This window comes from Parasteatoda tepidariorum, chromosome 7, assembly GCF_982258835.1.
Source record: "Parasteatoda tepidariorum strain Cologne lab strain chromosome 7, Ptep-v5.0, whole genome shotgun sequence".
Taxonomy (NCBI): domain Eukaryota; kingdom Metazoa; phylum Arthropoda; class Arachnida; order Araneae; family Theridiidae; genus Parasteatoda; species Parasteatoda tepidariorum.
The window spans coordinates 58909103-58937017 of record NC_141761.1 but is presented as its reverse complement, the minus strand read 5'-3'; the positions used below and the strand labels follow the sequence as shown (position 1 = coordinate 58937017).

Here is a 27915-nt window from a genome sequence, read left to right as displayed (position 1 = left end):
GCATGCCTTATATACAGATTCCATAATGATAAGCACGGATGACGTCACTTACGTTATCTGAAAATAAAATATCTGATGCCAACACACGACCGAAACTTAATTCTGTTAATTTAACGTATTCAGAGGAGTAACAAACCACTCCAACACACTTATTCTAAGCATAGTTCTTAAACGCTGAAGTTCCGTATCAACTTTTCCATACGAAATCTGCTCATTTAGGTCACCTCTACCTGCCTTTACATTTTTGACAAACAGTTTTGAACCACCCTGTATAACCCACACTTCTGCTACATGGGCTGAACAAAGCCCGAACTTTTACAATAAACAAAGTATTGTTGCTATAAATAAAATCATTGGCTATTAAAGAACTACCATCGCAAAAAATATATATACGTTAAAAAAGCGCTGCCAACCATTTTCAGAACACGTTTCATAAGAATCTCATAATCATGTATTCGTTAAGCGATTTCTAGAGAAATATTTTTTGTCTCCTAATGTTTGAGGGTAGAAAATCTTTATACATAAATTATCTTTACAATTATGCACACTGTTACGATACAAAGGTTAAACTCAATACAACTCGCATTAACAGCAAAAATACGACAGTGATAATTAACAACAAATAAATCACACTGAATCCGTTTAATCTTCTTAGGGCGATAAATTACACTTAAAATACAATTTTTCTTTCAAAACACGCAGTGGATGATTACGGAGAGCAATAAAATTAATGTAAAACAACGTTAAGAGGTAATAACTAATGTTCATTAGAAGCAAGGTACTCTCACAGTTAAGCGAGAAATAAGGTTCGAGTGAGTATTCGTTCTCCGACAGGCAAAAGATCGAACTTATTGCAACAAAGTTTCCTCGCTGCAAGTAAATGAGCCGAACGAGATAAATATGACCCAATGCTGTTCTGCATTAACCAATTAAAGAAAAAGGTAAATGAGAATCGTACAATTTCAGAAAATACGTTTAATGGCACAAGAGTTAGAAACAGCTATTATATGATGTCAAACGCAAAACACGATTTTATGAAATATAAGTCATCGGTTCAAAATTATGGAACTCTAAATGAGCGACGACCCTCTTTCGGCGGAACCCTGATTTCGTAGATAAAATATGTAAAGCAAAACTTTAAAAATACTAACCAATGAACGACAGCTTTATTTTGAAAATATTTAATAAAAAGAATTTAAGACATGGTGGCGCAGGGGATAAAACGCTCGCCTCCCAGCGAGGGGAATCGGGTTCAAATTCCAGCTGGTCGACACGAATTGTGCACCCGGCTTGCACCGAACACAGTGCTGGCGTAAAATATCTTCAGCGGTAGATGGATAATGGATGTGAGTCCCCTGACTGTTCGGCTAACTGTGGGAGGTTTTCGTTGTTTTTGTCCCCATGTAACGTAAATGCGGGTTAGTTCCATCAATAAGTAGTCCTTGAAAGCAAATTTCTCCCTATACTCGATCCCTTGTCTTCGGTGTTGAGTTCAAAATTACAAGACAATGGAGTCAAACATTGGTAGTCGCAAACTAAGAATTGGGTCGGCTGTTCAAAGTCTGTTATAAAATTTGAAAAAAAGAAGAAGAATGAGAGCCGCGGTGGCTGAGAGGATAGAGCACTCGCCTCCCGATGAGTTTACCCAGGTTCGAATCCTAACGGCGGCTGGATACAGTCTCTGCTTCCGAATTGCATCGACTACAATGCTTACGTAAAATATCCTTATCAATGGTAGACGCAGACAGATCATGGATTAGAATCCCCTTGCATTTCCTCTGTGAAACGCATATGGGGGTTTGTTCCATCAAAAAGTTCTGTAGGAAGGCTAAATTTTTCCAAATGCTTAATTCAATAGTTCCCTTGTCTACTGGGTTGAGTTCAAAATTAAAATGGTACGGAGTTGAATATTGGTAGCCGTAAACAGAAAAATTGGGTCGGCTGCTTAACGATTAAGATAAAATAAGAGGAATTAAATATTACTTTATCATTAATAATCATAAATTAAGTTTTATGTCAGACAGTTGAATTTGCAGTCCTGGAGTTTTATCCAGTCTTGTTCTTAATTTGTTTTTTAGTGTATAGACATAAACTAAAAATAAATATTAAAAAAAGGCTTTTTCTTTCTTCTTTTTTTTTGGAAATGAAAACTAAAAAGTGCTTTAACGTTAACATTAATTATTAGAAAAACTTATTTCTTTATTCCTGAAGTTAGAAATTTTGATTTGAAACCAGAGATGAGAAATAACATATCCATTGCCCTGTTCATAATTTATTCAATATATTCTTATCAGGAAGAATATATATTTCTTTAAGAAACTTGTCATTTTTTTATTAACATTTAACTTTAAATAATTTCAGAAAGGCAACCGAAATATTCATTAAATAATGAATTATTGACTAGATCTAAATGTAATTGAAGGTTTTAAAAATCATTATCAGGTCAAAAACAAAAAAGACAACTTACAGGACCCCTTACCTCAAGATCCCCTAAGGTTCCACGGAACACCAATTTGGGGAAGACTGACCTAGGTAAACTAATAAATCGGTGCAATAAACTAAATCTGATAAAAAAAACAATCAGTTATAAGTGGGAAGATGACTCTTAGCACCTTGAAAATCAAAGTATCCATATTTACTCGAAGAAGGTAAAATTCTTTAAGACAATTATATTGCATTCTAAATTAATTTCCTTTAATTCTTTTAAATTTATCAAGATTTTCTATAATATAATGCATAACTAGGTGGTATGAGTAGTTGATAAAGCATAAGTCACATAAAAAGACAACGACAACTAGGAAAGTATCGCTGAAACATAGTAATCAATTGCTTAATAATGCTTTACTGTTCACAAACTGTGTGTGTGGTTAACGCTAGATGTTTGACGTAAATCCTTTGTTTCATTAACAGTGATTGCTCTCTCAATCACTATCTCTGCTTCAAGTTCACGCTAGTGTCAAGGAATGCAGCAGAAACTGACGGAATAAATTATTAAATCTTTTAATTAATGGCTGTTAGGAAAGCTTGAAAGTACCCACATGACGATCTAGTGTGTTAATCTCAAAACTTTATAAAATATTTACTTTGGTGGAAAGTACTCTAAAGAGAATGGTGAATGCTGGCGAAATTTCTCAATAAACGTAATAGATTTAAAATTAACTCAGAGCAAAAGAGGAAATATTATAAGATGGACTGGAAAAAAATTGCAGCTGTTGTTTTCAAAAATATAAAATTCTATATTCATATGTTTAATCTACTAGCTGTAACTTTCTTCTTGCTGTAAAATAATTTTCTACTCGAAAAGTGAATTAATTAAAAAACATAGGTTTAAAATCGAAATTGAAAAAATTATTTTAAAATCGTTTGTTTCAAAAAAATATGTCCCTGTTCTCATGTTTAAATATTCTGGCTGGATACTTTTTGAAACAGCAAATTATTCTACAACAGTGGTTCGTAAATGTAGATAAAAGATAATTTCAACGAATTTCTTCAAAAATGTGAACGCAACATTTTCTTTCATCGAAAAATTACTTGGAAACAGGAGTTTTAAAGATTTATAAAAATAAAAATTTAAAAATTCTAATTTGTATTAAATAAACAAAAAATCATTAAATTAATTTCAATATTTTTGAATGTACAGAGGGCAAAATAAAAACGAATTACTTGAATAAATATACAAATTATTTAAAATTAATATACAATTATATACAAAATATTTACAATTAAAGTTTTATTGTCATAACGAATTTGCTAGCTTACAATTGTAACATCGTTTGCCATTTTGCTTTCTAAATTTCTATATAATTATTAGCTGCTATAAAAACTCGCTCAACTTTTTAGCCAAAGAGATTAATTTAATAAGAAAACTAATTTCCTGTTAATTTTTTACAATTTTCTATCAATTTTCACTTTTGCCTGGACAGTTTTGCACAAAGCAAATAATAAAAGTAAATTCAACATACTTACTATTTATTAATTGTAAAATGGTTAATAAGCTCAGTCTTAAATTCTAAACTTTGATTTAAAATAATAATCAAACTCAGAAGTAAATACCTTTACATTAAGGATAAAATATTCGAAATATCGTTAAAAAAAGATTGTTTATTGAAACCGTAATTAAATTTTTTTTTAAGGATTAGGAATGAAATGTAAAGCTTATTGTCTAAAATAACTATCTGAATGGCATTAAGCCGTATATTTTATCAACTTGCTTAAGCATTTAAAATACAAAAAAAAAAAAAAAAAAAAAAAAAAAAAAAAAAAAAAAAAAAAAAACTGTTTAAACAATCAGGATTAAATACAGAACGCAGTTTAAAAATTCCATATCAACATTTGAACTACATAACTTTTTTGCAATGTGTACTTCCGGGTAAACGGATAAAAACCAGTAGAACGATTAAAAAAATAATAATAATAATTATGAAGTAATGAAACTACTAGTGGAAAAAATTTCAACTTGATTCTTAGAAGCAGAAAATCGTTCTTTCATTTCCATAGCAATGGAATTCCAACATTCTCAGAAAGTTTCGAAACTTCCCGACCACTTAATTATATAGATAGTTGTTATAGAAAGCAAAACTATTTTCTGTGAGCAAGTATATAATATAGATTCAATATATAAAACTTTATAAATTGTTGTGAGAACTCTTCAGCAACTAAGGCTTAAGAAAAACATATTTAAAAAAAATAATACCAGAAAATGCCAAAGAGTGACAAAATAGAAGTGGAAGAAAAGAATACAAAAATTAAAAACAATGAAAAATACAGCAAAAAAAAAGATTTGAAAAATGGAAGAAAATAATTAAAATATGGCAAAAAGTGATATTGATATTGGGTAAGTTGAAAATATGACAAAATGTAACAGATTAAAAACTGCCATACTATAATTATGCGTATAATATTTAGGAAAAACGTTCAATTGGTTACTCAAAATATTTGTCTTTTTAAAAAGTTGAATTATAAAGGGATTTCTAAAAGCATAATTCAGTTTTTGAAACAAAAGAAAAGGAGAATCAATATCAGCAGTCTACAGGTAAGTTACGTAACATGTGCTAGCTGCTTCCACTCCTCGAGTTCATTACCCACGCAACGGGCGACCAAGACGAAAAATATTTCATGACACGATATATGAACATTAGTCTGGAGGAAGAAAAAATTCACCCCACACTAAAAAAAGATAAATAAATTCGGCAAAAGATCTACGATCTCTTAGGAATAAAATAAATGAAACAGTGAACACGGTAAAAATATCTAAATTACATGTATTATGAAAAGTTAAAAAACATACATCGGAAAGATCGTAAAACACTAATGATCCTTAAAACGCAAAATATATATTTTAAAAAAAGAGACGGTAGAAGAATAAAAGAAAAAGATTTAAGTAGTTTAGAACGCACACAAAAGATGCTATTTAAAACTTAGCTATCATCAAAAAAGAAAATAAAGAAAAACACCTAAATAAAAGCAAAACAAAATCATTATACTAATTCATTATAAAGTGTTAGAAAATACAATGTTTCGCGCAAAAATAGCAGTAAAAAAGAAGCAAAAAGATAAATGTTTCACTAAACTTTTTTTTTTTCAAAAATAAAAGCAGAAAGATTCACTAAAATTAAGAGTTATTATTTTACTGTTGCTTTCGGAAGTATTGTTCTAAGTGCTGCGTTGCAGCTCTCAGACTTACACATCGATGAATATTCTCATAATGGGGATATTAAAAAAAAATGGTATTTCGCATTTAATTTGATGTAACCAAAAAGAAGAAAAAAGTGAAGGTGAATCTTACACACGAAGTCTCTGCAACCTTCAGCAGCATTGCTCAATTCTCCCTAATGAACTCACAACTGTACAGCACCCCATTGACCGATTTAAAAATGTCGCAGAAATAAATGGGATTATGGATATATTTATACACGAAAAAGGTCTCCCAAAAAATAACGAAAAATAGTCGTTAGATCAAGCATTATTTCTTAGGCGATACAGATTCTTGCAAAAACACATTTGTCGAGAAACTGCAAGGAACTGTCTAACTTTAAAAATTTAACTGTAACTGTGGCGTGACAGCAGTTTTGTAATCAGAAGTTAAATGATCGTCTGGGAGTGAAGAGGCTAATATGTTCTGTTCATTTTCAAAATATTAATGTTTTCGTTTAATCTTATCTGTTACGTTTTCGTTAGAATAATAAATACTTTTCAAAAAATGAAAAGGAGTTAATTCCTTCAATGACAGACTTTGTTTATTTTTAATAATGACATCTTTTTTTCAAGAGTAGCGATTTTTTTAAAGCGAAAGATCAAGAGGTTCGTCTTCTCCCCGAGAAATAGAAACTTGAAGAAGTGTCAAAAGAAAATACAGGTAAGGTAATTTTACCTTTACCTTTAATTAAGACGTGAAATAAGTATTATTGAATTTATTGAGTATTTTTAATTTTACAACATTAAAGCTACAAAAAAGCCCTCAATTTTCTTTTAATTTTGAATCCACCTTACAGTCAGAGGACAAAATCGCTCTTGAGTTAAGTATCGGTACAATAAACCAGTTAACAAACTCGCTTTTTAAGGGAAAATTAATCTGCATTTATGGAACAAGGTGGGAAAACAAAACCATCAATGTTAAGGCTTATGATAATGAAGCGCTAACCTATGATTATATATCAAAAGCTATCTATATCAGAAACGTAAACTTTGTCCTGTGGAATGTATGTTAAGAAGCATTGACAAATGCCAGCACTACTTAGAAATTATAAAAAATTGGATTCATGGCATCAATAAATGTAACTAAAGATAACCGTTCAGTATCATGACAAATACCATAAATAAAAATAGCTCTAATGCCAATCTTTTTATTAAAAAAAAAACTGAAAGCTTTAAGAGGATGGACTAGATATTCTACCAAAGCAGATAGTTTATCACACATCAAATAATTTTCTATCGGTGCAAGAAAACAAGATTTCAGCAACTCAAATAATTTCTCATTTATATCCATGAACAAGCTTCAAACATCCCGTCTTGAGCTAAAAGCACTCCACCGTCAACACCTTTATAAAGATTAATAACGTCCCTTAACTGGCTTTAATAGAAAATAATTCCTTGCGTTAAAGTCGCAGCAGAATTCAATTTAATTCATTAAAATATAGTCTCGAAGGAAAGTTACCGCGATGTTTACTCAAGGTATTAACCTAGGAGAGAAAAGCAAACAGAAAAAAGGTTGAAAGAAAGCGTGACTGACAAAGTTTAGAAGAAGCGAGAATTAATCCATAGGTTCTTGTAATCTTTTAAGGGTTATAAATTAAAGTTAGTACAAACAACGCTTCAGATCCCTGAGATAAAAAGTGTTTTAAGCTCTAAAAACATTGAATCGGGGCTGAGTTTGAAATCACTCGATAAAATTATAGTGCAATGAGAAATAATTTAACTCTCCAGAGTGCCAGAAATTAATGAATAAATTTAATCATTAAAATTTTTTGTAGAGATCGATTATTTAGTCTGTTTCGTGAAAATCCTGCTTTTCTGTATATGCTCGCTGCCATTGCTCGCAACTGAAAGTCTAAAAGAAAAAAGGTTCTAAATAAATAATTGGGGGAAAAGAGAGACTTTTCGGAAGTAATTCTTATTTTAGCCTTATTTAACAATATTTTGCTAAGTCTTCAAATGTTACATACCTCATTGGATGAAGGTACTTAGTCTGAGTACTTGTAGGGGCATTTAATGACAAGCAATTGACGAGTAGCCGCAGAAAGTCTCGTTATTGTAGAGTATTATCTGGCTATTGCCAACTGTTCCAGATTCGATAAAATATTTTAAGAAACGGTAGAGAACTATAAACTAAGATTTACAAATTTTTAGTTAATTTTTCCAAACTTTAAAAAAAAAACTCAACACGGCATAACTGTAACAAAGTGAAACTTTGCGAATTACTTCGAAGTAGAAGTAAGTCCAATAAATCGAGTTTACTGTATCATGAATCATACATTAAAATACTACCACTGAAAAATATTTATCCGAAAATCGAAATGTGATTCAGTGAATCCGATTGGAAGCTTGTTGACAAGAAATGAAAGCAAGATATAATCTTTATTTCCTATTGTGAATGTATAAACTTTAAAACTGAACCACTTGAATTTACTAAAATGTCACTTAGAACCTCAGCTCTCAAAATTTGGACATCAAAGTAAAGAATGCAATTTAATTTCAAATAATTAGTTTATCAAACAAAAAGTTAAAATTAACTTTATCCATTTTGAATGGCATGATAATTACATATTAATGAATTACTTCGATAAATATGCAGTCATGAATAACCAATTATATACGGTGTGAAATCGGTGCTGTTAAAAGAACTTTGACCACAGACAAGTAAAATGATCAATTACACTATAAATCATTTATTATACATCACATAAACCTCTATCGATATAAGAAAACAAGATTTCAACCACTAAAAGCATCTCTTATTAATTACCAAGAACAAACTTCAAATATTCAGTATTGAACTTAATACACTCTTCGGTCAACACCTTAATAAAGATTAATAACGTTTCAGCTAGTTTTAAAAGAAAACAGTTCCTTTCCTTTAAGTTACGGGCGTGATTCAATTTAATTCATTAAAATGATGCCTGGAAGGAAAGTTATCAGGATGTTTACTCGAGGTATTATCAGGGGGGCGAGGTATAAAAAGATGAGAGAATGCAACAAAGTTTGCTTTGGAAGAAGCAAGAATTAATCCATCGAAATTTTTTTCTTTTCTTTGCTTTTATTTCACGGTCCATAAATTGAAGCTAATACAAACAACAAATCAATACATTTTCAAGAAAAATGTTTTCGAAACTTGGTTCTGGTTTACGAAGAATTTATCGTTTTTCCAATTTTAAGGTACGCATCCCAAAAGTCGGAAAATAATGGCAGGCGTGAAAATAGAAAGTGAAGACAATGAGAAAAATATTAATAGAGCATAAATATAGCTATATACAATTCATTTATATGAATTGTTTTATATATATATATATATATATATATATATATATATATATATATATATTATATAAACTTTGAAATTTCCCAATATCATCCTTTTTAAAATTAGTTTTTCGGCCATAATAAAATTTTTAAAAAAGTGATAAAAGCGTAATAAATAAATCCCCAACAAAATAAATCTAAAATTCAAAAACATTCATAAATCAAGAAAAAGGAACATTTATAAAAAATACATAGATAGATGACACTGCGTATATGTGAGTCATTTGTAACAGCGCTCGTTCATCAAAGAAAATATCTCTCATTCCTGATATTCAGTAGCAATCGATTGGCTATTGATAATCTTACTGGAAAATCTCATTAAAGGAGAGGCTTGCTGGATCGTAAATCGACAGCACCTGACACATCATACAAACAAAACAACCATAATGCATCTATCGATTGAATAAATAGGCGTCCACATTAGCAAGTCGATAAATATTAAAGATCCAGCATCTTCTATTACATTTCTGCAACATTAATACAGTATTTATCTGTTTTATGTCATGATGACTTTGCATGAAATACAATTTTTCGAACGGAATACTATTTTAATTAAAAATAACATCTACATTAAAAAATATTTTGTTGTTTTTGAATAAATTTAAGCTAAAAACGAAATTAAAACCTTCGAAATAGCACATAAGTGATTATTTTGCTTCGATTTAAAGCTTAACCAACGAGACATTTTTTAACAATAACAGTAACACATTTATTTATATAACTGCCCATGCTTTTAACATTGTGACTATTTTATAATATGTATATAAGTTCTCAAAATGAAAGACTAAAATCTTTACACGTTCATAATTTAATATCCAGTATATTTGAATTTTAAAAAAAAATTACAATTTCTTTTGAACTCGAACTTTTTTTTACAAGCTTTTATACAATTCTCGAAAGTCCATTTCAAGTAGTATAAGGCAAGCTGTAATCTAGCCATCTAATTTTTTTTTAAATAAGCATTATAGATTTGTTAAGCTACTTAATAGCTTTGTCATGGACATTCGTCTATACTTCAACATCACATAAATCAAAGCAATTTGAGCTGCAGTTTTCCTGACGTACAATGTTAATATCAACGTTTTATTATGCTGCTTACTTTTTCATAGTTTTTCTAGGTGAACCACTTTTAAGCTTACATTTTAAACCATAATCATTTTCATTAGATAATCAGCATTCTTTCGATAATTTTATTACTATTTAACACAACTCAAAACATACACATCTACCCATAATAAAAAAATTTTTATTGCAAACTGAATGTTCATTACGAACTTATTAATCTTTCAAAATATATTTATAAAATAATTTTAATTGAATTGAAATCATAATCTGGCCGGAGATTTTTTTTAAACGAAAATATTACACTTTATTTTAGTTTTGGTATTTACAACTCTTTATCCTTGTAATTATAAATAAATAACGTAATATCCACAGCGATGGTGTTCCCACATTATCGTGATGCAACATGTCGTTGATCACGAGAGCTATGCTGGCGGTAGCTTAGCTACTGACCCAGGCGACACCAAACAAAGTGGAACATCCAGGTCTTCCAGTTTCTGGGTTAGGCGTGAGGCTAAAAATCCCATGTTTTGAAGTCTTTACTAGGAAATAAATCGGAAAAGGTCCAAGGATTTCATTTTTGGCCCATAATACCTGAGTTCCCTCAATGGAGCTAAAACACTGCAGAAACTTATGCCACCACCTAATAAGTACAAGGTAGATATTGCAGCAATCCAGGAGTTGAGGTGTACTAGGCAGAGTACAGTTGACAAAATATCATGCTTTTACAACTGTCATGACAAGAAGCACATAGGGAACTGGTTTCTTAATAAATAAGGGTAAAACACCTAATCATGGATTTTAAAGCTATGCAAGTTACGTATTAAGGATAGATTTTTCAACTATAGCATAATTAATGCACATGCCCCTACTGTGGACAAGGAAGGTAAAGAAGAAGAAATATTTTATGAGGAGCTCCCAGACTGTTTTAAGAACCGCCCACTTAATGTTATCCTTCTACTATGAAATATGAATGCTCAAGTAGGTAAGGAATTTTACATTATGCATACTGCAAATCTAACCTCAATGGAATGAGACTCATTGAGTTCGCTATAGCACACGTAGATACGTAGACGCTATAGTGATTGGTAGTGTTCAATATATCTCAGAAATAAAGCGCCAACTTGGCATCTTTGTCTTGGCATCCTCGCCACCGTTTGTTGTAACCCTAATCAGTTGAAAATTAGTTGTTGATCTTATAGCGATAGCGTGCTTGTAACACCAATCATAATAAAATCCTAATTACAGTCCACAGGTAGTACTTGCTTTGAGCATAAAAATATTTACAAATTCACATGGAAACAATTTTAATCGGATTGATCAAGTCCTTATTGATGATAGACATTTTGCAAACCTGATTAATGTTAGGACATTTATGAGGGCTGCGATGGACTCTGATCACAATGGCTTTTATGGATTTTGATCCCAATTTAGTTCGAGCTAGAATTAGAGACAAAATATCCAATGGTACGAAAAAACAACTTAAACAATAATGGTTTAACTGCAATAAACTTTAAGAGGGTGAAACAGCTAAAGCTTATGAACTTTGGAAAAGAATAATTCAAAAGTAGCCATAGATACACTGAGCCTTGAAAACTTAAGGCTTAGGTTAAAAACAGCAACCTCTGATACTTCCAGTTTAGTTCTGGGCTTTAAAGCTAGAGGGAAGAGTAAAAATTGGTTTGATGTAGAATGTAAGCTTTCAAATGAACAAACACATGTTTCCAGAAGAACATTACAACATTTTACTAGCAATATAGCAGGAGAAAACCATGAAGCACAGTAAAAAGAAAATCAAAGGGCCAAGAAAAGAGATTGAGAAAAATACACTGCTCGAAACAGTTATAAGATATTGAGATAGTGGGTTAATCTTGCACATGGAGAATTGTTTGGATAACTGATACATAATTGACAGACGTAGGAGGTTACGTGAGATAAAAATGACATTAGTTTGGCAGGGGAAAAAATGCTTTTTATGAGCATTTTGATACAAAAGGAAGAAAATACTAATTATGCATATGAGAAAAACAAATGTTAAAAAAAGGTGTTTCCTAAAGAAAATCGTTTTTAGTAAGAGGGTATGATTTCCCCCAGATGGCCAGCAACGTTGAACACTTTTGAATCATCAAGTCAATGAGGTTATTAATGAAAGACTGGGTTACTCTGTCCAGAGCTCTTTCCAGTTCATGGAGAGTATGTGGGGTGGTAGGCATATAGCAATTTGTCTTCCTAGAATGTCCCAAACGTACTCGATTAGGTTCTTCATGTGCAGAGAACAAACTAGCGAATCAATTCGTATAAATCTTTCCTGCAAAAGAAAATCATTCACCAAGTTAGCACGATGCAACGTGCAATTGTCGTCAATTGACATGAAGTCAGCTCCAATTGCTGCAGCGTAAGGGACTACAATAGGTCTCAAGATCTCAACGGGACTCGTCAGAGAAAAGAATACTCATTTCTCCTCCAGTTTACATGCACCCACTCCCTGCGGGGCAACTTGGCTGAGACATCGCATTCATTGAAACAACACGCTTACTGAATATCAATCATTCTTTTCCGCTTTGTCTTGCAGTAAGTTGAAAGCCAAATCAAATTCGCTGCTGCTAAAATGTCATCTTCGACATCAAACTCAAAATTTGCATACTGCTAAGTTTAAAAATTAAATTTTCATTTGTGACTCTCCTCTTCCAGTTTATGTATACAAAAAATTTGCTTTTACCTTTATTTTATACAAGACGTACAATATTCTTTAATTGTTTTCAGCAGTGTAGATTTAATGATGTTAAACATCTGAAGAGGATGAATGAGTGCCATGCGTTATTTCAAGAGTCGTTTATCATCGAAGAAAATCTAAAATCAACTTTTGCAGAAGTAAAGCAAGTAATATCCTTAGTGAAAGCTCACATTTCAGAAAGAATGGTTCAGCATTTTGAGCAATCCTTAAAGCATAGTGAAAACGCTTGTTATTTTGGCATTACAATAGGAAGAAATCTTGACTGAATCCCGGGAATTAGTTCTACCAAATCTGCAAGCACTGCCTGCTGTCAGGAAGCTTAAAAACTACAAAGCTTTTAGAAGAAACTTATAAAAAATACTAGAATTTTTCCATAGAATTATTCAGAATGTTTAGGCTACCAAGAAAATACCAAAAACATTATATATCTAATCTACTCGGAAGGAGATTCTTTGATTTGTAAAAACTATAGGGGATTAAGTTTACTATCCATTTGCTATGAAGTTTTTTTTCAAATTACTATACAACACATCTGGTCCTTATGTAAAAAAAATATAGTTGGTGACCATCAATGTGGATTATGTGCAGATAAATACACTCTGGATCATATTTTTAGTCTTACACAAACCTATGACATGCATGTCATGAGTGACACACTAAAGCATTTTGGGTGGCATACGTGTCCACTATCCATAAGTGTCTTAATAATACTAATTTCTATTTTAAACCCATTGCTATTCAATATTGAGATTTATGTGAAATTAGGTCCATTTTAAACAAACAACCTTTTACAGCAGAAGATAAACAGCTGGTATTAGAGAACATTTTAAGAAAAAAATATGGTGCTGAGAACAAAAACACTTGACAATCATGAACTTTACAACAAATTAAAATTCATGTCTTTCCTACATGCATCAAGGGCTTGATCAATCAATCCAGCTTCTCCCAATCACATTCTCACTTGTATGAATCTAAAACTTAAAGACTTACCCTAGCAACTGCATTTTGCCAGGGTTCATAGACTCATGAATTTGATCAAGTTGGTGCCGGATCATGAAGGAGTGGAATAACACAAATTCAAAAATCCTTGCATCATAAAAGTTTATTATATGAGATGGCTTGACACTTGTAGAGTAAAGAAGACCAGAAAACAAAAAAGAAGATTCCCCAAGAGGGTAGCCACCTATTTTGTGGTTTAACACTGTTGAAAAAGATCTTAGTGTGATAGTTGTTAGAAATTGTAACTCCTGAGGTGCCAGTTAAGCAACAATAGCAGCAGCTGACTGAGACTGCTATAGCCTGTTTTTAGCTGCAGTGCCAAAGAAGAACAAGCTTGTAGATATGAAAGTATTTTTCTAATTAAATTACTACTTAACTTATAAATAATGGTAATAAAAATTACATTGTGTAAAGAAAATGAAAAAAATTATATCTTTGCACTATTCTAAAGAAAGATTAATTTTTACCTTTACTGTCGAAGAAATTAGAATAGCTTGAACTTGAATTGTTTTTTAACCTAATGACTTATTAACTATAGATCAATTTGAAAGATCAAAAATATTATGTAACTAAAAAACTATAAGTAAAATATTAGTACAAATGTATAAGAATAATAATATCATGGTCTAAAGTTACCGACATATATTTAAGATTCCAAATCTAGTCACCACCCAAAAATTAGTTACACAATAATTGCGTCAAATGTGGTTTTTTCTTCATCCAGCCAGTTTTGTTTCCCTGCTTTTTCAAGCCGTTGCAAGTTCGTTGGAGAGACAGTTATGCAAATCACCAGTATTTAATGAACATGAATCTTAGTTACTATGCACTTTTCTTCGCACTAACACACTATATTGCGCATAAGCAGCTGCTGTGAGATTGGTTATGCATGACCTAAACATTGTGTTGTCTTTTGAACTAGACACATATTAAATAGATTTACTTTTTATGGGTTTTCATTATTTTCACAACCAAAATTACAAGTGAGAAATTGCACAACTTAATAAAAAATGGAAACACAACCTATTTGTTAACATCAGTAATGTTTGTTGCATTACAAATTAAAAGTAATCTTTGCTTTAGCACCAAATTAACAAAAGAGCTTAAAAGGTTTCACAACTATTTTAAAACTATTTGTGAACATAATGAAAATTGATAATAACATCATGAAAGCAATGAGAAGTATGTCATAAAACCTTAACTAAATAAAAATGCAGCTTCTTTAAATTAAAATACGCTTTCAATGTAATTTAAAATATGCAGAAGCTTTAGAAGTTTAAAGTGTCTGCAATCATAAATGTTTTTGTGCTATAGTCATTCTTTCTCAACCATGTAAAATGTGCCCTTTTGTTTGATAATTTATTAAAGCCAGTTACTTTGTTCACTTGAAATATATAAATACTTATCGCCCCTTATATAACTAAAATAATCATAAACAGCAGAATTTTTTTAACAAGTTTCCATGAAGATTCTTTTTTTTTAACTCATTTATTTAAAATGACATACGTTTGAAAGATTTAAAATTTCCAAAATCCTTGCCAACTCATTCCTATTTGAACTTTTACCTGAGAAATAATTTTAAACAGAAAATTTACTAATCTCCAATGTTTTTATATTTTAGTCAATGGCTTAATACTCCAACCAATGTAACAAACCCAAACATTGTGAAAAATTTCCGGTTTCTAAAGAACCTTTTTGAGAATAACAAATTTGAGTTAAAATTATACTAATTTAATTATTACATGCTAACATTTTATAAGAAATTATTAGTTTACCTTTACTTAATAAAAATTGTGACAAATCAAGTTAATTCATTCTTTAAAAGCCTTTTTTTAAAAATATATAGCAATTTTAAATAATAAAAATCCGTGATCATTCACCATTTTGCTATGATATGACATTTCTTGTCACTACATTCTAAAAATATATTTTTTAGTTTGTAATAAACAGTAAACTCTTACAAATTGTAGAAGTATATATATGTGTGTCATATTAGTATTTATATACTCCTTCATAAAGCATAGCATTAAATACTAATTAAAGTAATGTTAAATAAAAATAGAAAAATAAAGGTTACATTTTATTTCCGAATTATATCTAGAGCTATTAATGTTCTGCCCTGTAAAGAGATTTATATTTATGACACAAATAACGTTAGTATGGCACCACTATTATTGAAAAAAGCCTATTAATGTAGTTTAATGATTGAATTTTTTTAAAGTTGAAAATTTTCTTTATTCCTTAATTTTCATATAATTCTAAATAAAACCTAATTACTAAACAATTGTTTTAGGAAATTTAAATGTCCAAAGTGAAACAAAACAAAAAAAATTGCAAGTATTACTCTTTAGATAAAGGTTTATCATATCCTAAAGCCTAGTTAACCTATAAAGGTTAACTAGGCTTTAACCTATCAAATTAAGATTACAACAATCAAACCAGGATAATTCGAAGTTGACGGGATCAAAAAAAAAGTTTGAAACTTCCCAAAATTTGAATGCATATATTCTCTCAAATAGAAGGGGTAAATAAAAAAGGATTAACGCAACAATCAAAAGTTCAAGATGAACAATGCTAAATTTATTTCACTAAATCAAAAATTGTTTACTAGATTGCTTATTTTTGATTGCTTTGTTAAATGGAATCTTTCAGATAACGACATATGATTATGGTTTCAGATCCTCTTTTTTTTCTGATTAAAATTTTAATATTGCTCTTCAAATATGTCAATAATGTATAAGAAACTAAGTTTGTCAAGAAATTGCTTGCCTTTTTTGGAGTTAATAGGTGTTAACGAAAATGGATTTCTTGTTAAAATTGTTGTACATTGAACAGAAGCCAAAATTCAAGCATTTGAATCCAAGTAAACAAAAAATAATAAAGTAAGGAGTTTTAAAAAATTTCTATACATAATTTTGGCAGACTCTGGTTTCACAATCCCAATATCTCGTTCTCTACTTGTTATAAAAGAGTTTGACTGTGCATAGAAGTACAAAATTTACTATAATTTTTATGCACATAAAAATGCAAATTTTTCCAGTGTATAGCACTAGCGTTCACCAGAAACAAAAACTGAGTTACATTAAATTATTTTTCCTACATAATAAAAATTTTACAGCTAAATTTTTACTCTTCAATAGAAAGGCCAATCTAATAACCAAGAAACTTTCAAAGTAAGCTGATGTAAAGAAAAAATAGAATAGAAAGCCAACAATATATTTCACTAATAAGAACAATATATTTCAACAAAACATCTAACTACAGCTGAATACAGCTACATTTTAGATTTTCAAATTCATGACTTTCCATGACTAATTTCAAGAACTTTTCATGACTTAACGAAGTTACTATTTTCTCTGACAAAAACAGAATAATAAATTTAAAAAGCATCATAATAACATTAATTAAAATGATAGGTATAACCAAAACTGTTATACTCTGCAACTTTATATTTATTGATTTTAAATTTAAAAAACAGAGTAAAGAAAGAGTTGAAGCAATAAAATAGCTGAAAAAATAATAGTTGAGCAAATATTTTATTTTTCTGCAGAATTATATTCTAAAGATACTTTTCTTGTTCATCAGGAAGGAAAGAAATACTCCTGATTTTTCTGTTCTCATTTCAGAATTTAAAAAAAATTGCCGATGACTGGCCTGCTTCAGCTAGAATTTTAAATTGATAAAATAAAAAATAATAACAATTCTGAAATCACAGAAGTTTAAGAGATACTTCGCTCGAGAAATTATGCTTTTTCTTTCATTTTTCAAAGATGTTTTTTTTTTCTTTTTAAAGAACATGATAAAAACTTTTATGTTCTTATAAAATATGACTAAGTTATTACATCTGATTTTGTTACAAATTCAGATATTCGGAACACCATGAAATTGGGGGGGGGGGCTTCCATTTTAAAAATAAAATTTTTCGGGGACCTAAATCCATGATTTTTTTAAAAATAGTCAAAATTATGACATTTCATGACAAATTTTGTTCAATACCGAAGTTCATGACTTTCCATGCTTTTCATGACTTTCCAGGTACGCGGATACCCTGTGAATACAAAGAAATAACATTGAGCTAACTGACCTTCCAGCAATCCCATTCGGTTGTATCTCTTGAATGAAAATGCCCAATTCTCCTTTAGTTTCATTCCTCAATCCGACAACACTAAAACCTAAACTACTTCCTTCAGGCTTAAATAATTGCAATGTGTGAATATCACGACCTTGAGCTCCCTGATCAATAGTTCGTTGAAATTCTTCAGCGTAACTTTCAGTTGTGATTGCGGACAAAACGTATTCAGGAGGAGCAATGATATGAGATGAAACCTAAAAATATTAATACGGAGTATAAAACATAAAGAAAAACTAAAATAAAAAGCCAACTATAGGTTTGTTGCATAAGCAGACCATAAAATAGTTATATAAGTGAAAATAAGACTATCGTAAAATATTGAAAATATAATATATTGTTATATAAAATTTATTATATGATAAAGTTATAATAGTTAATATAAATCTTAATAGTTGATAAAATTAAGCACCTATTAAAAAAAATGTAGATACATATTTTTTATACAAATGCAATGTATATAAATTTGCACAATATCAGAAATTTTGTTTACTATTCCCACAACACTAAATAAAAATAAGTATTTAAACAAATGAATCTAACAAACAATCACTAATATATATAAAACTATCATTTACTGTACTGGCACAATTAAAGTGGAATCACAACAATATTAAAAAGCCTAAATTTTAGATTTACCAGCAGAAATAAGCAAAACAAATGCTTACATAGTACTACAAGAAAATAATAGAAATTGATTGATTTTTTCCTGTAATATACATAATTATATCAAAACAGTCTCAGGAAGATTCAAATTTCAACACTATTGTAACGAGCCCTCATCCCCCTCATACCAGAAAACTATCCCCAGATGGCGCCGCAGGCGCAACAGAAGTAATAACTTTTATTTTTTCAAAAACTTAAAAACAGTAGATGTAATGTAACTAGAGACGCGCTATGCAACGCTAATACCTAACTAAATGTTTTCATCACTTTATAATTATCATTTACCATTTAATGTAAATTCATCTTCATCTATTTGTAATTAAAACCAATAAAGGTTTATGAATCATCAAATTGGCGGTCTAAAGGTAAGTGGAACATTTTCCACTATTCATATTGAAAACAGGAATTCATTTTAGATTGAACTATGAAATTTTTGTTTTCTGAAATAGTTTTAAGGAAATTTTCATTTTTCAATTGATTGGGAAACTATATTATACCATTGTTTAATAGTTTAATGAATAAGTTGAATACTAAGTAACAGTCATATTTTATGGATAAAATAATGTGCCCCAAAAAATCTTTATTTACTTAGATAATAATATTTGCATACTTTCAGATTACATAAATATATTGATTCCATTTATGTTACAAAAATATTTAATTTAAGTTAATGTAGTAATTTACATTTTACCTATCATTAAACAGAATAAAATTAACATCAAAGCTTATCAGACACTAAGGCTTGTAGTTAACAAATAAGAAATTTTAAATATTTTAAGAAACTAAAAAACTATTCCAAAAAATTGTGGCACAGTTTTAAAAAAATGAGAAGATGCATGCTCAAAGTAAATTTTTTATGCCATTTATAGTCTGTTTTTAATGAAAATACATAAAACATGTGTTATTAACATTATAATAAATAAATAAAAGGCCAATTGTACTGAGAGTTACAATATATAAATGGTCTTAAGGGAATTAACTCCTTAATATGTTAATTCTAAACATAATTTATAAAAATATTAAATCCACTTTCTTCCTTGCGAAAAGTGTACTGATGAAAATTTTTTACCTTCTCCCCATTTTAACTCTGTTTCATTTTGTTTAAATTATTATTGTACTAATCACTTACATTTTAAACATGTAAAAACACATACGGGGTCAACTGGATTTTTTTTTTTTTCTTCTATAAGCAGAGGTTAAGAAAAGGATAAGGAAAAAAGATTATGCTTCAAAAAATTTTTTAATTAACATTCTTAATTTAAATTGGCTTACATTTAAAACATCAACTCCTGCATTGATATCATCCATATTTATTGCTTTTGGAATCTGACTTTTATATTCATAGTTGTGTTCAGCTTCAGAGCTTGGTTCATAGGAGTCTGAATTTTGCATAGGGATTGGTTCAGATGGCAAATTTAAAAGAAGCTCTCCAGTGTTTGGAGATATGTCAAAGTCAACGGGCAAGATGGAAGGATGTTTATGCAGTTGCCTTTTCAATTCTTGCAGTGAATCCTATGGAGAAAATTAAAAAATTTACAAATTAAAATTATGAATTAATTTACTATTAACAGTAGTGTTACTAGAAATGAGGACAAAAATTTAAATTTACATCAATCTGTCTCAACCTGAAAAATCATGTTCATTAAAATGTTTTATTTACTATTTGAAATAAAATGATGCTTGACAAAGGGCTTTCCACAGAAATTTTCTCACAGGGTGCAAGAGAATCATTGAAATATTTTTTAAGAATGTGTATAAATATTTGATTTTTTATATATATATATATTTTGCTTGTGCACATTAGCAAAACTTAGAATTTAAATTTAATAAAACCATTTCAATAATTCATTTTAAAATTATCAAATAATTTAAATGTTAAATCTAATAAATTATTTTAATACTTTATTTACAGCCTTAAACAATAATTCATTTTTAAAAAAAAAGGAGGGGGAAGATTCCTATTAAAGATTAAGGACACATTTCAGTGAGGCTAAAGAAGCCAAGATAATTATAAAAATATCACATGCACTGCTTGCCAATATTTTTTAGTAAAGAGTAAAACTGGTTTTACAGTTTTAAAGGTTTAAATTTGTTTTGGCTGTTCACTTACTAAATGCAGCTTGATATGTTTTATTTCAAAATTAGGTTTTATTTTTTTACAATTGCATGAAATTACATCTTCACTTAGATCAGTGTTTCTCAACAGGGGCGATAACGCCCCCCTGGGGGCGTTGGGAGTATGCTGAGGGGCGGTGGACTTGTTTTGGACGGCAGGGGGGCGTTAGGTATGCTTTGGGCGGTAGGGGGCGATGAGCAGGTTATGTTATTCAAATTTAATTTTAATACTCCCAAATAAAGTTCTTAAATTAAGAATCATTTAGTAAATAAAATTAATCTAAAATTAATGATAAAGAAAACAAAGATTAAATTAATATAATAAATTTAGATTATCTGATACAACATTAGTACCAGCAGTAAAACGAACTTATGCAATACATATTCTCCGATCCGAATCAGCACAGCACATAGGCAATTACTGTAAATATCTCTGTTCAAGTTTGTATTTTCTATAATCATGGTAATATTATTGTAGAGCTACCACAACGACTGCTTATATTCAAAATGTTTTTTACTCATTGTTGTAATTTCATGATGAATGGGATAGGGGCCGCTGCACGGCCCAGGTGCCCAGTTGTTTTTAAATAAAGTATGTAAGCGCAGCGCATGAGTCAGTAGTTATTGCCTCTGACTCATTTCAGCCATTTAGTGAGAATTAAAGTGCATGCGTTTTTTGTAAAAATATTTGATTTGACCCGTGTTTCTTATGATGGTTTAATTTGTTTCCTAGCAGTTTTTTACCCAGTTTCGATTCGATTTCATTGTTTATTTGGCCAGGTACGTTTGTGAATTAGTTCTTAATCGTAAATTATTTATTAATTTGAAGAAACAGTTGATTTTCTTTCATTCGTATTTTGCTGCCACCAACAATGTCGGTTGGCATAAAGAAGTGTATTCAACACAGTGTCACGTACTTGAAGTTTAGATTTGTTCAATCGCCCTCGAACTCTCAACTACCCATGAATTTATTTTATAACAAAGTTTAATATAATGAGACAATGGAGCCTTCTCGTTAGCAGAAGCATTTGCAAAATATTCATCCTCACAAACAAATAAAGATTTGTCATTTTTCACGAATATCAAAGACAAGTTTCTGAAGGCACCTTTGGCCTTAGGCTTACTGACAACCTAATAACAAAAATGCGATGATGGTTTGATAAGTTCTTATAATATATCAAAATTAATTGCTAAATCTGGGAAATGTCATACCATCGGCAAAGAATTGATACTGCCGGCTGTTAAGGAAGTTTTAGGAACAGTTTTACACTATCCAGCCTCATCCGATTTAATCAAAAATATCCCTTGCAATAGTGGGTCGACATTGTGGGTTTTTCGCCGTTTTGAAGAGGGTGGTACCAGATATTTTAGCAGTTCACTGCGTGATTCACAGACAGTATTTAATAAGAAAAAACCTCAGCGACCGTTTGCATCAGTCATTGCAATATGTTATATCTGCTGCGAACAAAATTCGCAGTAATGTTCTCAAAGATTGATTACTCAGACAGCTGTCTTAGAAAAACTATGAAGAATATCGCTTGCTACTACACCGTGATTCGCTGGCTTTCCAAAGGAGCTTTGTCTCAATAGGTTCTTGAATCTTTTTGACTCTGTACTTGAGTTCCTCGAAGACAGAATGTAGCTCTGAGAGACAGAGTGCTAGAATTTAAGATAGACGTTGGTGGATTTACTTGCAAAATTAAATGGTGTTAATTTGCAACTTCAAGGTGACAAACTCAATTTGATCCCTACGAAATCAGTTATTTCTACATTTCTAAAAAAACTTATTTTTTGGTAGCAGAAATTTGGTTGGAATGAGTTCAACCAATTTCAAATCTTATCGTATCTTGAAAAGAATGGCAAAATTTCTTCTGATGTTCCTCCCAAGAATATAGTTAACATCTTGACTCTTTGCACATGGACTTTTCTGACCGTTATAAATATGTTTTGTTCTGTTTCCTTCAATGGGTTATCAACCCTATTTTGAATATTGAAACAGAAGAGGTTCAGATTCAGGAGGAATCGGTCAAACTTTCAACTAATGAAGCTTTGAAATGGTGATAACTCACAGAATTTTGGATTCAAGGTAACATCAGTTGCCTCTACTCTGGACTGTCAAAATTCATTCTTATTTTCAAAATTATTTTCAATTTCCTTCCCTTTCTCCTACTTCGTCGAACGTGGATTCAGTGCTGTTATGGATCAAGTCACAATAAAGAGAAATAGACACGAAATGATGCAACAAGGGAACTTGCGACTTCACCTCAGCAAAAATATTGAGCCGAACGTTAAGAAATTGGTTATGAACCATCAAGTACAATCATTCCACTGACATAGTAACTTGATTGTTTCGTTAATACTACTTTTATTTTTGGGTGTTTTTTTAATTATCTAATTAAGAACAGGTGACTCTTTTTAAGTATAGTTTTCTTTGTTGTACTATTTTTTTCATTACCGTATTTATTTTTATTATCACAAATAGACTGTGATTACCTGCCTGGAGAAAATTATCGAGTTAACGTGCACATTAAATTTTTAAAAAAAAACAAGCAAATTTAACGTTTAAAAAATTGCCTAAAAATGCATCTTATAATTCAGCGCAACCCCACCGCCCTCATGCTCTAAATAACTGGATTACCACAAAGGGGGGCGTTGACATGTTTTTTGCTTATTAAGGGGGTGGCAACGTTAAACAGGTTGAGAATCTATGACTTAGATCATTAGTGATTTGGTGAGCTTAGATCCAAACCGTTGGGTGCTTGCGTACAGCTATTTTTTTTCCTTTTGCTATGTCTTCTAATTTGAAGAAAAAATTATATTAAGTTCTGCAATCAATTTAAAAATCCAACTTTTGCGTTAGTGTATGAATGGGAGTAAATTCAATATGAAACATAAAGCACTTTTTTTATAATTATTTGAAATAAAATAATAACAGTTGAATGAAAAATATACATATTTGTTTAGTTGATTTCTACGGGACAAATTAAACCTCTTAACTTCTTTTTGGATGCATATTTGATTCAGAATATTGTGTAATTAATTTAGGAGTTGGACTTCAGATTAATAGATAATCTCCAAATGGTTATGCCAAGCTTTATATCGTAGTTTGCAGATAAAATTTATAGAAATATTTTGAAGGCTTTAGCACTAGAAATATTCAATAATGGTCATCATATCCTTTGCTTTTTCTAAATGAAAGGTGAACTATTTAAATTATTGGAGCATTAGATAAAATTAAATATTAAATTTCATAATTTTATTAATATGAAAGAATAATTTCAGAAAATGCTTAAATAAAAAATGAAATTAATACCTAAATTTCAAATATTTTTTGATAATAAAAAAAGATTAAATTACAGGGTTAGCCTATTAAACAATTAGGTACTATTTAATATAAACAGAACACCAAATTCTATGTATTGAAAATAAACATGCTTATAATTATATTATACACATAAATAATGCAATTTATTAATTCATAGTACCCAGGTAAAAAATTCAGCCCATAAATTATAACATATACACTTATACATATACTCTTACATATTACAAACACATTATTATTCAGTACATAATTTATAATGAACATACTTAGGTTTGGTAAAAAAATTTAGAGGAAATATAAAAAATATGTCTCGCATCAGTATATTTGTTTTAATGATTTAAAATATTTAGAAGGACCTAAAACTTGCAATGTCTAAAACAAAAGATGAAATCAAGTGTCTATTAAGGTTTTAATAAATGCATTAGTAAGCAAATGCTTTTATCTAAGAACGATTTTTATATATAATGTATGCAAAAGTTTTGTAGAAAACCCACAGATTTCAATGCAGATTTTAAGAATGTGATATAATCACAATTTAAAACATAATTGCTAACATAATTGAAAACATATATTAAACTGTTTTTTTTTTTGGAAAATGCAAACTCGAATAAGGTTTTTATAGACTTTAAGTGTTCAAATTAAATAATTCCTTAAGTAAAATTATATGGATTCATAAATAACTTGGTAAACCTCATTCAATATTTTATTGTTTCAATAAAAAAAATTCAAGTTGAATTAAAGATTTTTTGGCTATTTGATATTTTTGTGTTTATTTTTTATCAAACTTGTTGGTTTTTTTAATGAATATATTTAAAAAAAAAAGGAATTCTAATTAGCAAACCTCAAAAAGTTCATAGTTTAATTATTTTTGGCCATGTAGATACACTTTATACTGCAGAGAATATAGTAATCCATAAACCTGTTCATACAAATTATATAACACTGACAAAAGCAGTCAAATAAAATATACCTGAATATTTAAAATGCTGTTAAAAACTGGACTGTCTAAAACTGATATTAAGGTAGTGAGATCATCTCCAACGGTAGGATTTAACTGTGCAGCTTCAGATTTCTGCAAATGGTCTTGGATTCGTTCAAGAAGCTTTAAAGCTTGCCGAGTATCTAAAGAAAAATAAATGTGAATTAATTATGAAATAAGTAGTAATTAAATAAAATAAATTTATGTATAATGCCAATAATAAAGAGAAGAAAATGTTTAAAAATTTCAATAATATATTTAAGACACATTTATAAAAAATTTCATAAGTATTTCTCATCAAACTTTTTAATTTAAAAAAAATCAAGGAAAAAGAAATTAATTTCTGATCACTATTCTCAACATTTATCACAGCTCTTTTTTGAAAACCATCATTCAGCTTATTTCATTCATTGCCACCATATGCATTCATGAAAAACGAATTCATAATTTCAAATATTTTCTTCATATGAAATATTTTCAATGAAATTAGCTGTTTCTTTTTAGGCTACTAATGAACTTTATAAAAATATTTAAAAAAAAGGATCCTAGGGTTTTGCCAGAAGATGCTCGATTATTAAGAGTGCCATAGCCTAAAAAAAATTGTAACTCTTGCATTGACTTATTTTAAAATTCCCTTGAAGCAAAGCAAACTGTACAGCAAAATAAAACACTAACAAACAAAAAAAATTTCCTTTTTTTAAAAGCAGTTTTCATCAATAGCAAAGTCGAACTTAAGATAAAATATAAATTAAAATTACTTTGCATGAAGCAATTTTAAAATGCTTTAATGTTCTATTCATTTTAAAGGCAGTTTAACTACTATTGTGATTTTAGTGTAGCGTAAAAATTATAAGATATTTTCTGCTAAATACTATTGCTCTTATTTCTATTTTATGAAACTAATTTAAAAACTTAAATTCCTTATTTAATAGTGATAAAGTTAAATGACAAATAATAACAAAATAATTTTAAAGAGTGTAAAATAAGAGAATTTTGAAAATAAAATTAAAAGAAAACTTTTGAATAATAAAGTGAGACAACTTTTAACCATTAGTGCTCGAAAGACATGCCACGCAGGTCGAAATGCTATAGTTACTAATTCTTCAACAATGATGTTACAAGTCAACAATTATACAGAAATGAAAGAAGGCAATTACAACAGAAATGAAAGATTGCTTTGGTTTCTAAACAGACAATTTATGCCTCACAGTAAGTTATAATTTTCTGCTCTTTTAAGAGCATAAGTTAATTTCTTGCAAACACAAGAGGTTAAGAATAAAATAATTATACTTAAAAACTATAGCAACACATTTAAGAAAGGAATTTCAGCTTTAAGATTTATTCATTGATAAAAATTGAAAAAATTTTAGTAGCAACTTATTTTCAAATACAGCTAGTTTTAACTATCTAAAAAAACTAAGCAGTATTTGCAATGCTGTCAAAACAAAATCTAGTTTATTGAGAAAAAAAAATTATAAGAATATCAATTATTAAATATTAGAAAAACAATTTTAAAACATTGATCTGGATGCGATCTGTAGTTTATTTAACTGGAAATATCTATTTGAATTTTTTTAAATATAAATAAAACATGATTTCTACATAGAAACTAAATTAATTATTGTAATTAAAAACTTGTTAAATTTAATAATAAAGTAAACATTTTAGTTTTCTAAACAAAGTTTTCTATATAAGAAACTTTTACAGCATGAGACCCCGAATCCTGAATGTTCATGGAGGCTAATATTCTCTATTTTGAAATGTTCCCAATTTCGGATATGCACTCAAAATAACAACTCAACATAATATGCTATGATACAGTACAATACTTTTATTTATGTCACAATAGAGCTGCACAATGGGCAATTGGTGACATTCTGGGAAACATCCCTGAGGATGATTTGGAGACAATGCTATGAAAAATGCATAATTTATAAGTAAAATTATATACTAAGCATAAAATTGTGAATAATAAATTTTTTGTATATTTTATAATCAGAATTATTTTAGATATCTACATAAAAGTACATTGTGACTCTGTGCAGACTCTGGTAAGAGAATAGAGCACTCTTACTAAGTGAAACAAATTTCTATAATTAAAAGGTTAATATTTAAATACTTCTATATTAGTGAAAAGTGATTATAAGTTTTAAAAAAAATTACATTTATTCCATTTATTGTAAATATTAAAATATAAATTAGTACTCACATGAAGATATAAAAATACACAGTAAAGTTTAAAATTTTAATGAATCCATTATTAATATTTTGTAAAATACAAAGCTAATTCTAAATAATAACCAAAATGAGTTTGAATAGAAATAATGCAAATGAAAAAATAATTTGAAAGTATAACTAGACTTGCACTAAATTTAATACTGTTAAAAATGATTAAATAAATATATTGTAAGCTTTTTAATTCAATACAAATGTGTTGAAATATTATATCCTCATTAAAAAATAATTTGTAAAAATTTGAGATTAAGTAAACAATGAGAGAAAAGATATGGAACTACAAATAATTGGTTAAAAATAAAATTTAACAGCTTCAAAATTAATGTAGCTCATTGAAAAACATCTCTAAAGGAAATCACTAACATAAATTGTAACATAACAGTTTTAAAATAAGCCGCTTGTTATAGATTAAAAGAGCATTGCATTTTCAACATTGCATTATTGCCTAAGTAATTACAGTTCTGTAGTGAACTGATTGTAAAGACACTGTTCCCAGTTGAACACTGAAGTCAAGCGTCTCTGGTTCAGGTCAGTAAGTGGGAGGGTGACCACTTTGATCAGTCTGCGTATGGACCGAGGTAGCGCGGTTTCGGTCCTCGTTAGACTATTTTGGCGTAAAGTGCTCGACTTTGCATGCAGGTCATCTGGCTACCAAAGCA

At 29.5% G+C, this 27915-nt stretch overlaps 1 protein-coding gene across 7 annotated transcripts in view; it reads right to left on the bottom strand.

Moving 5' to 3' along the window:
• LOC107448785 (multiple PDZ domain protein) overlaps positions 1–27915 on the bottom strand; it is a 684699-nt gene that overhangs the window by 653814 nt on the left and 2970 nt on the right. For all 7 annotated transcript variants that reach the window (XM_071183400.2, XM_071183406.2, XM_071183404.2 and 4 more), the window contains exons 3-5: positions 25013–25164; positions 19875–20114; positions 17892–18133 (exon numbers count right to left, since the gene is read on the bottom strand). In XM_071183400.2, coding sequence (XP_071039501.2) covers positions 17892–18133; positions 19875–20114; positions 25013–25164 — 634 coding nt within the window. The remainder of the gene's footprint in view (positions 1–17891; positions 18134–19874; positions 20115–25012; positions 25165–27915) is intronic.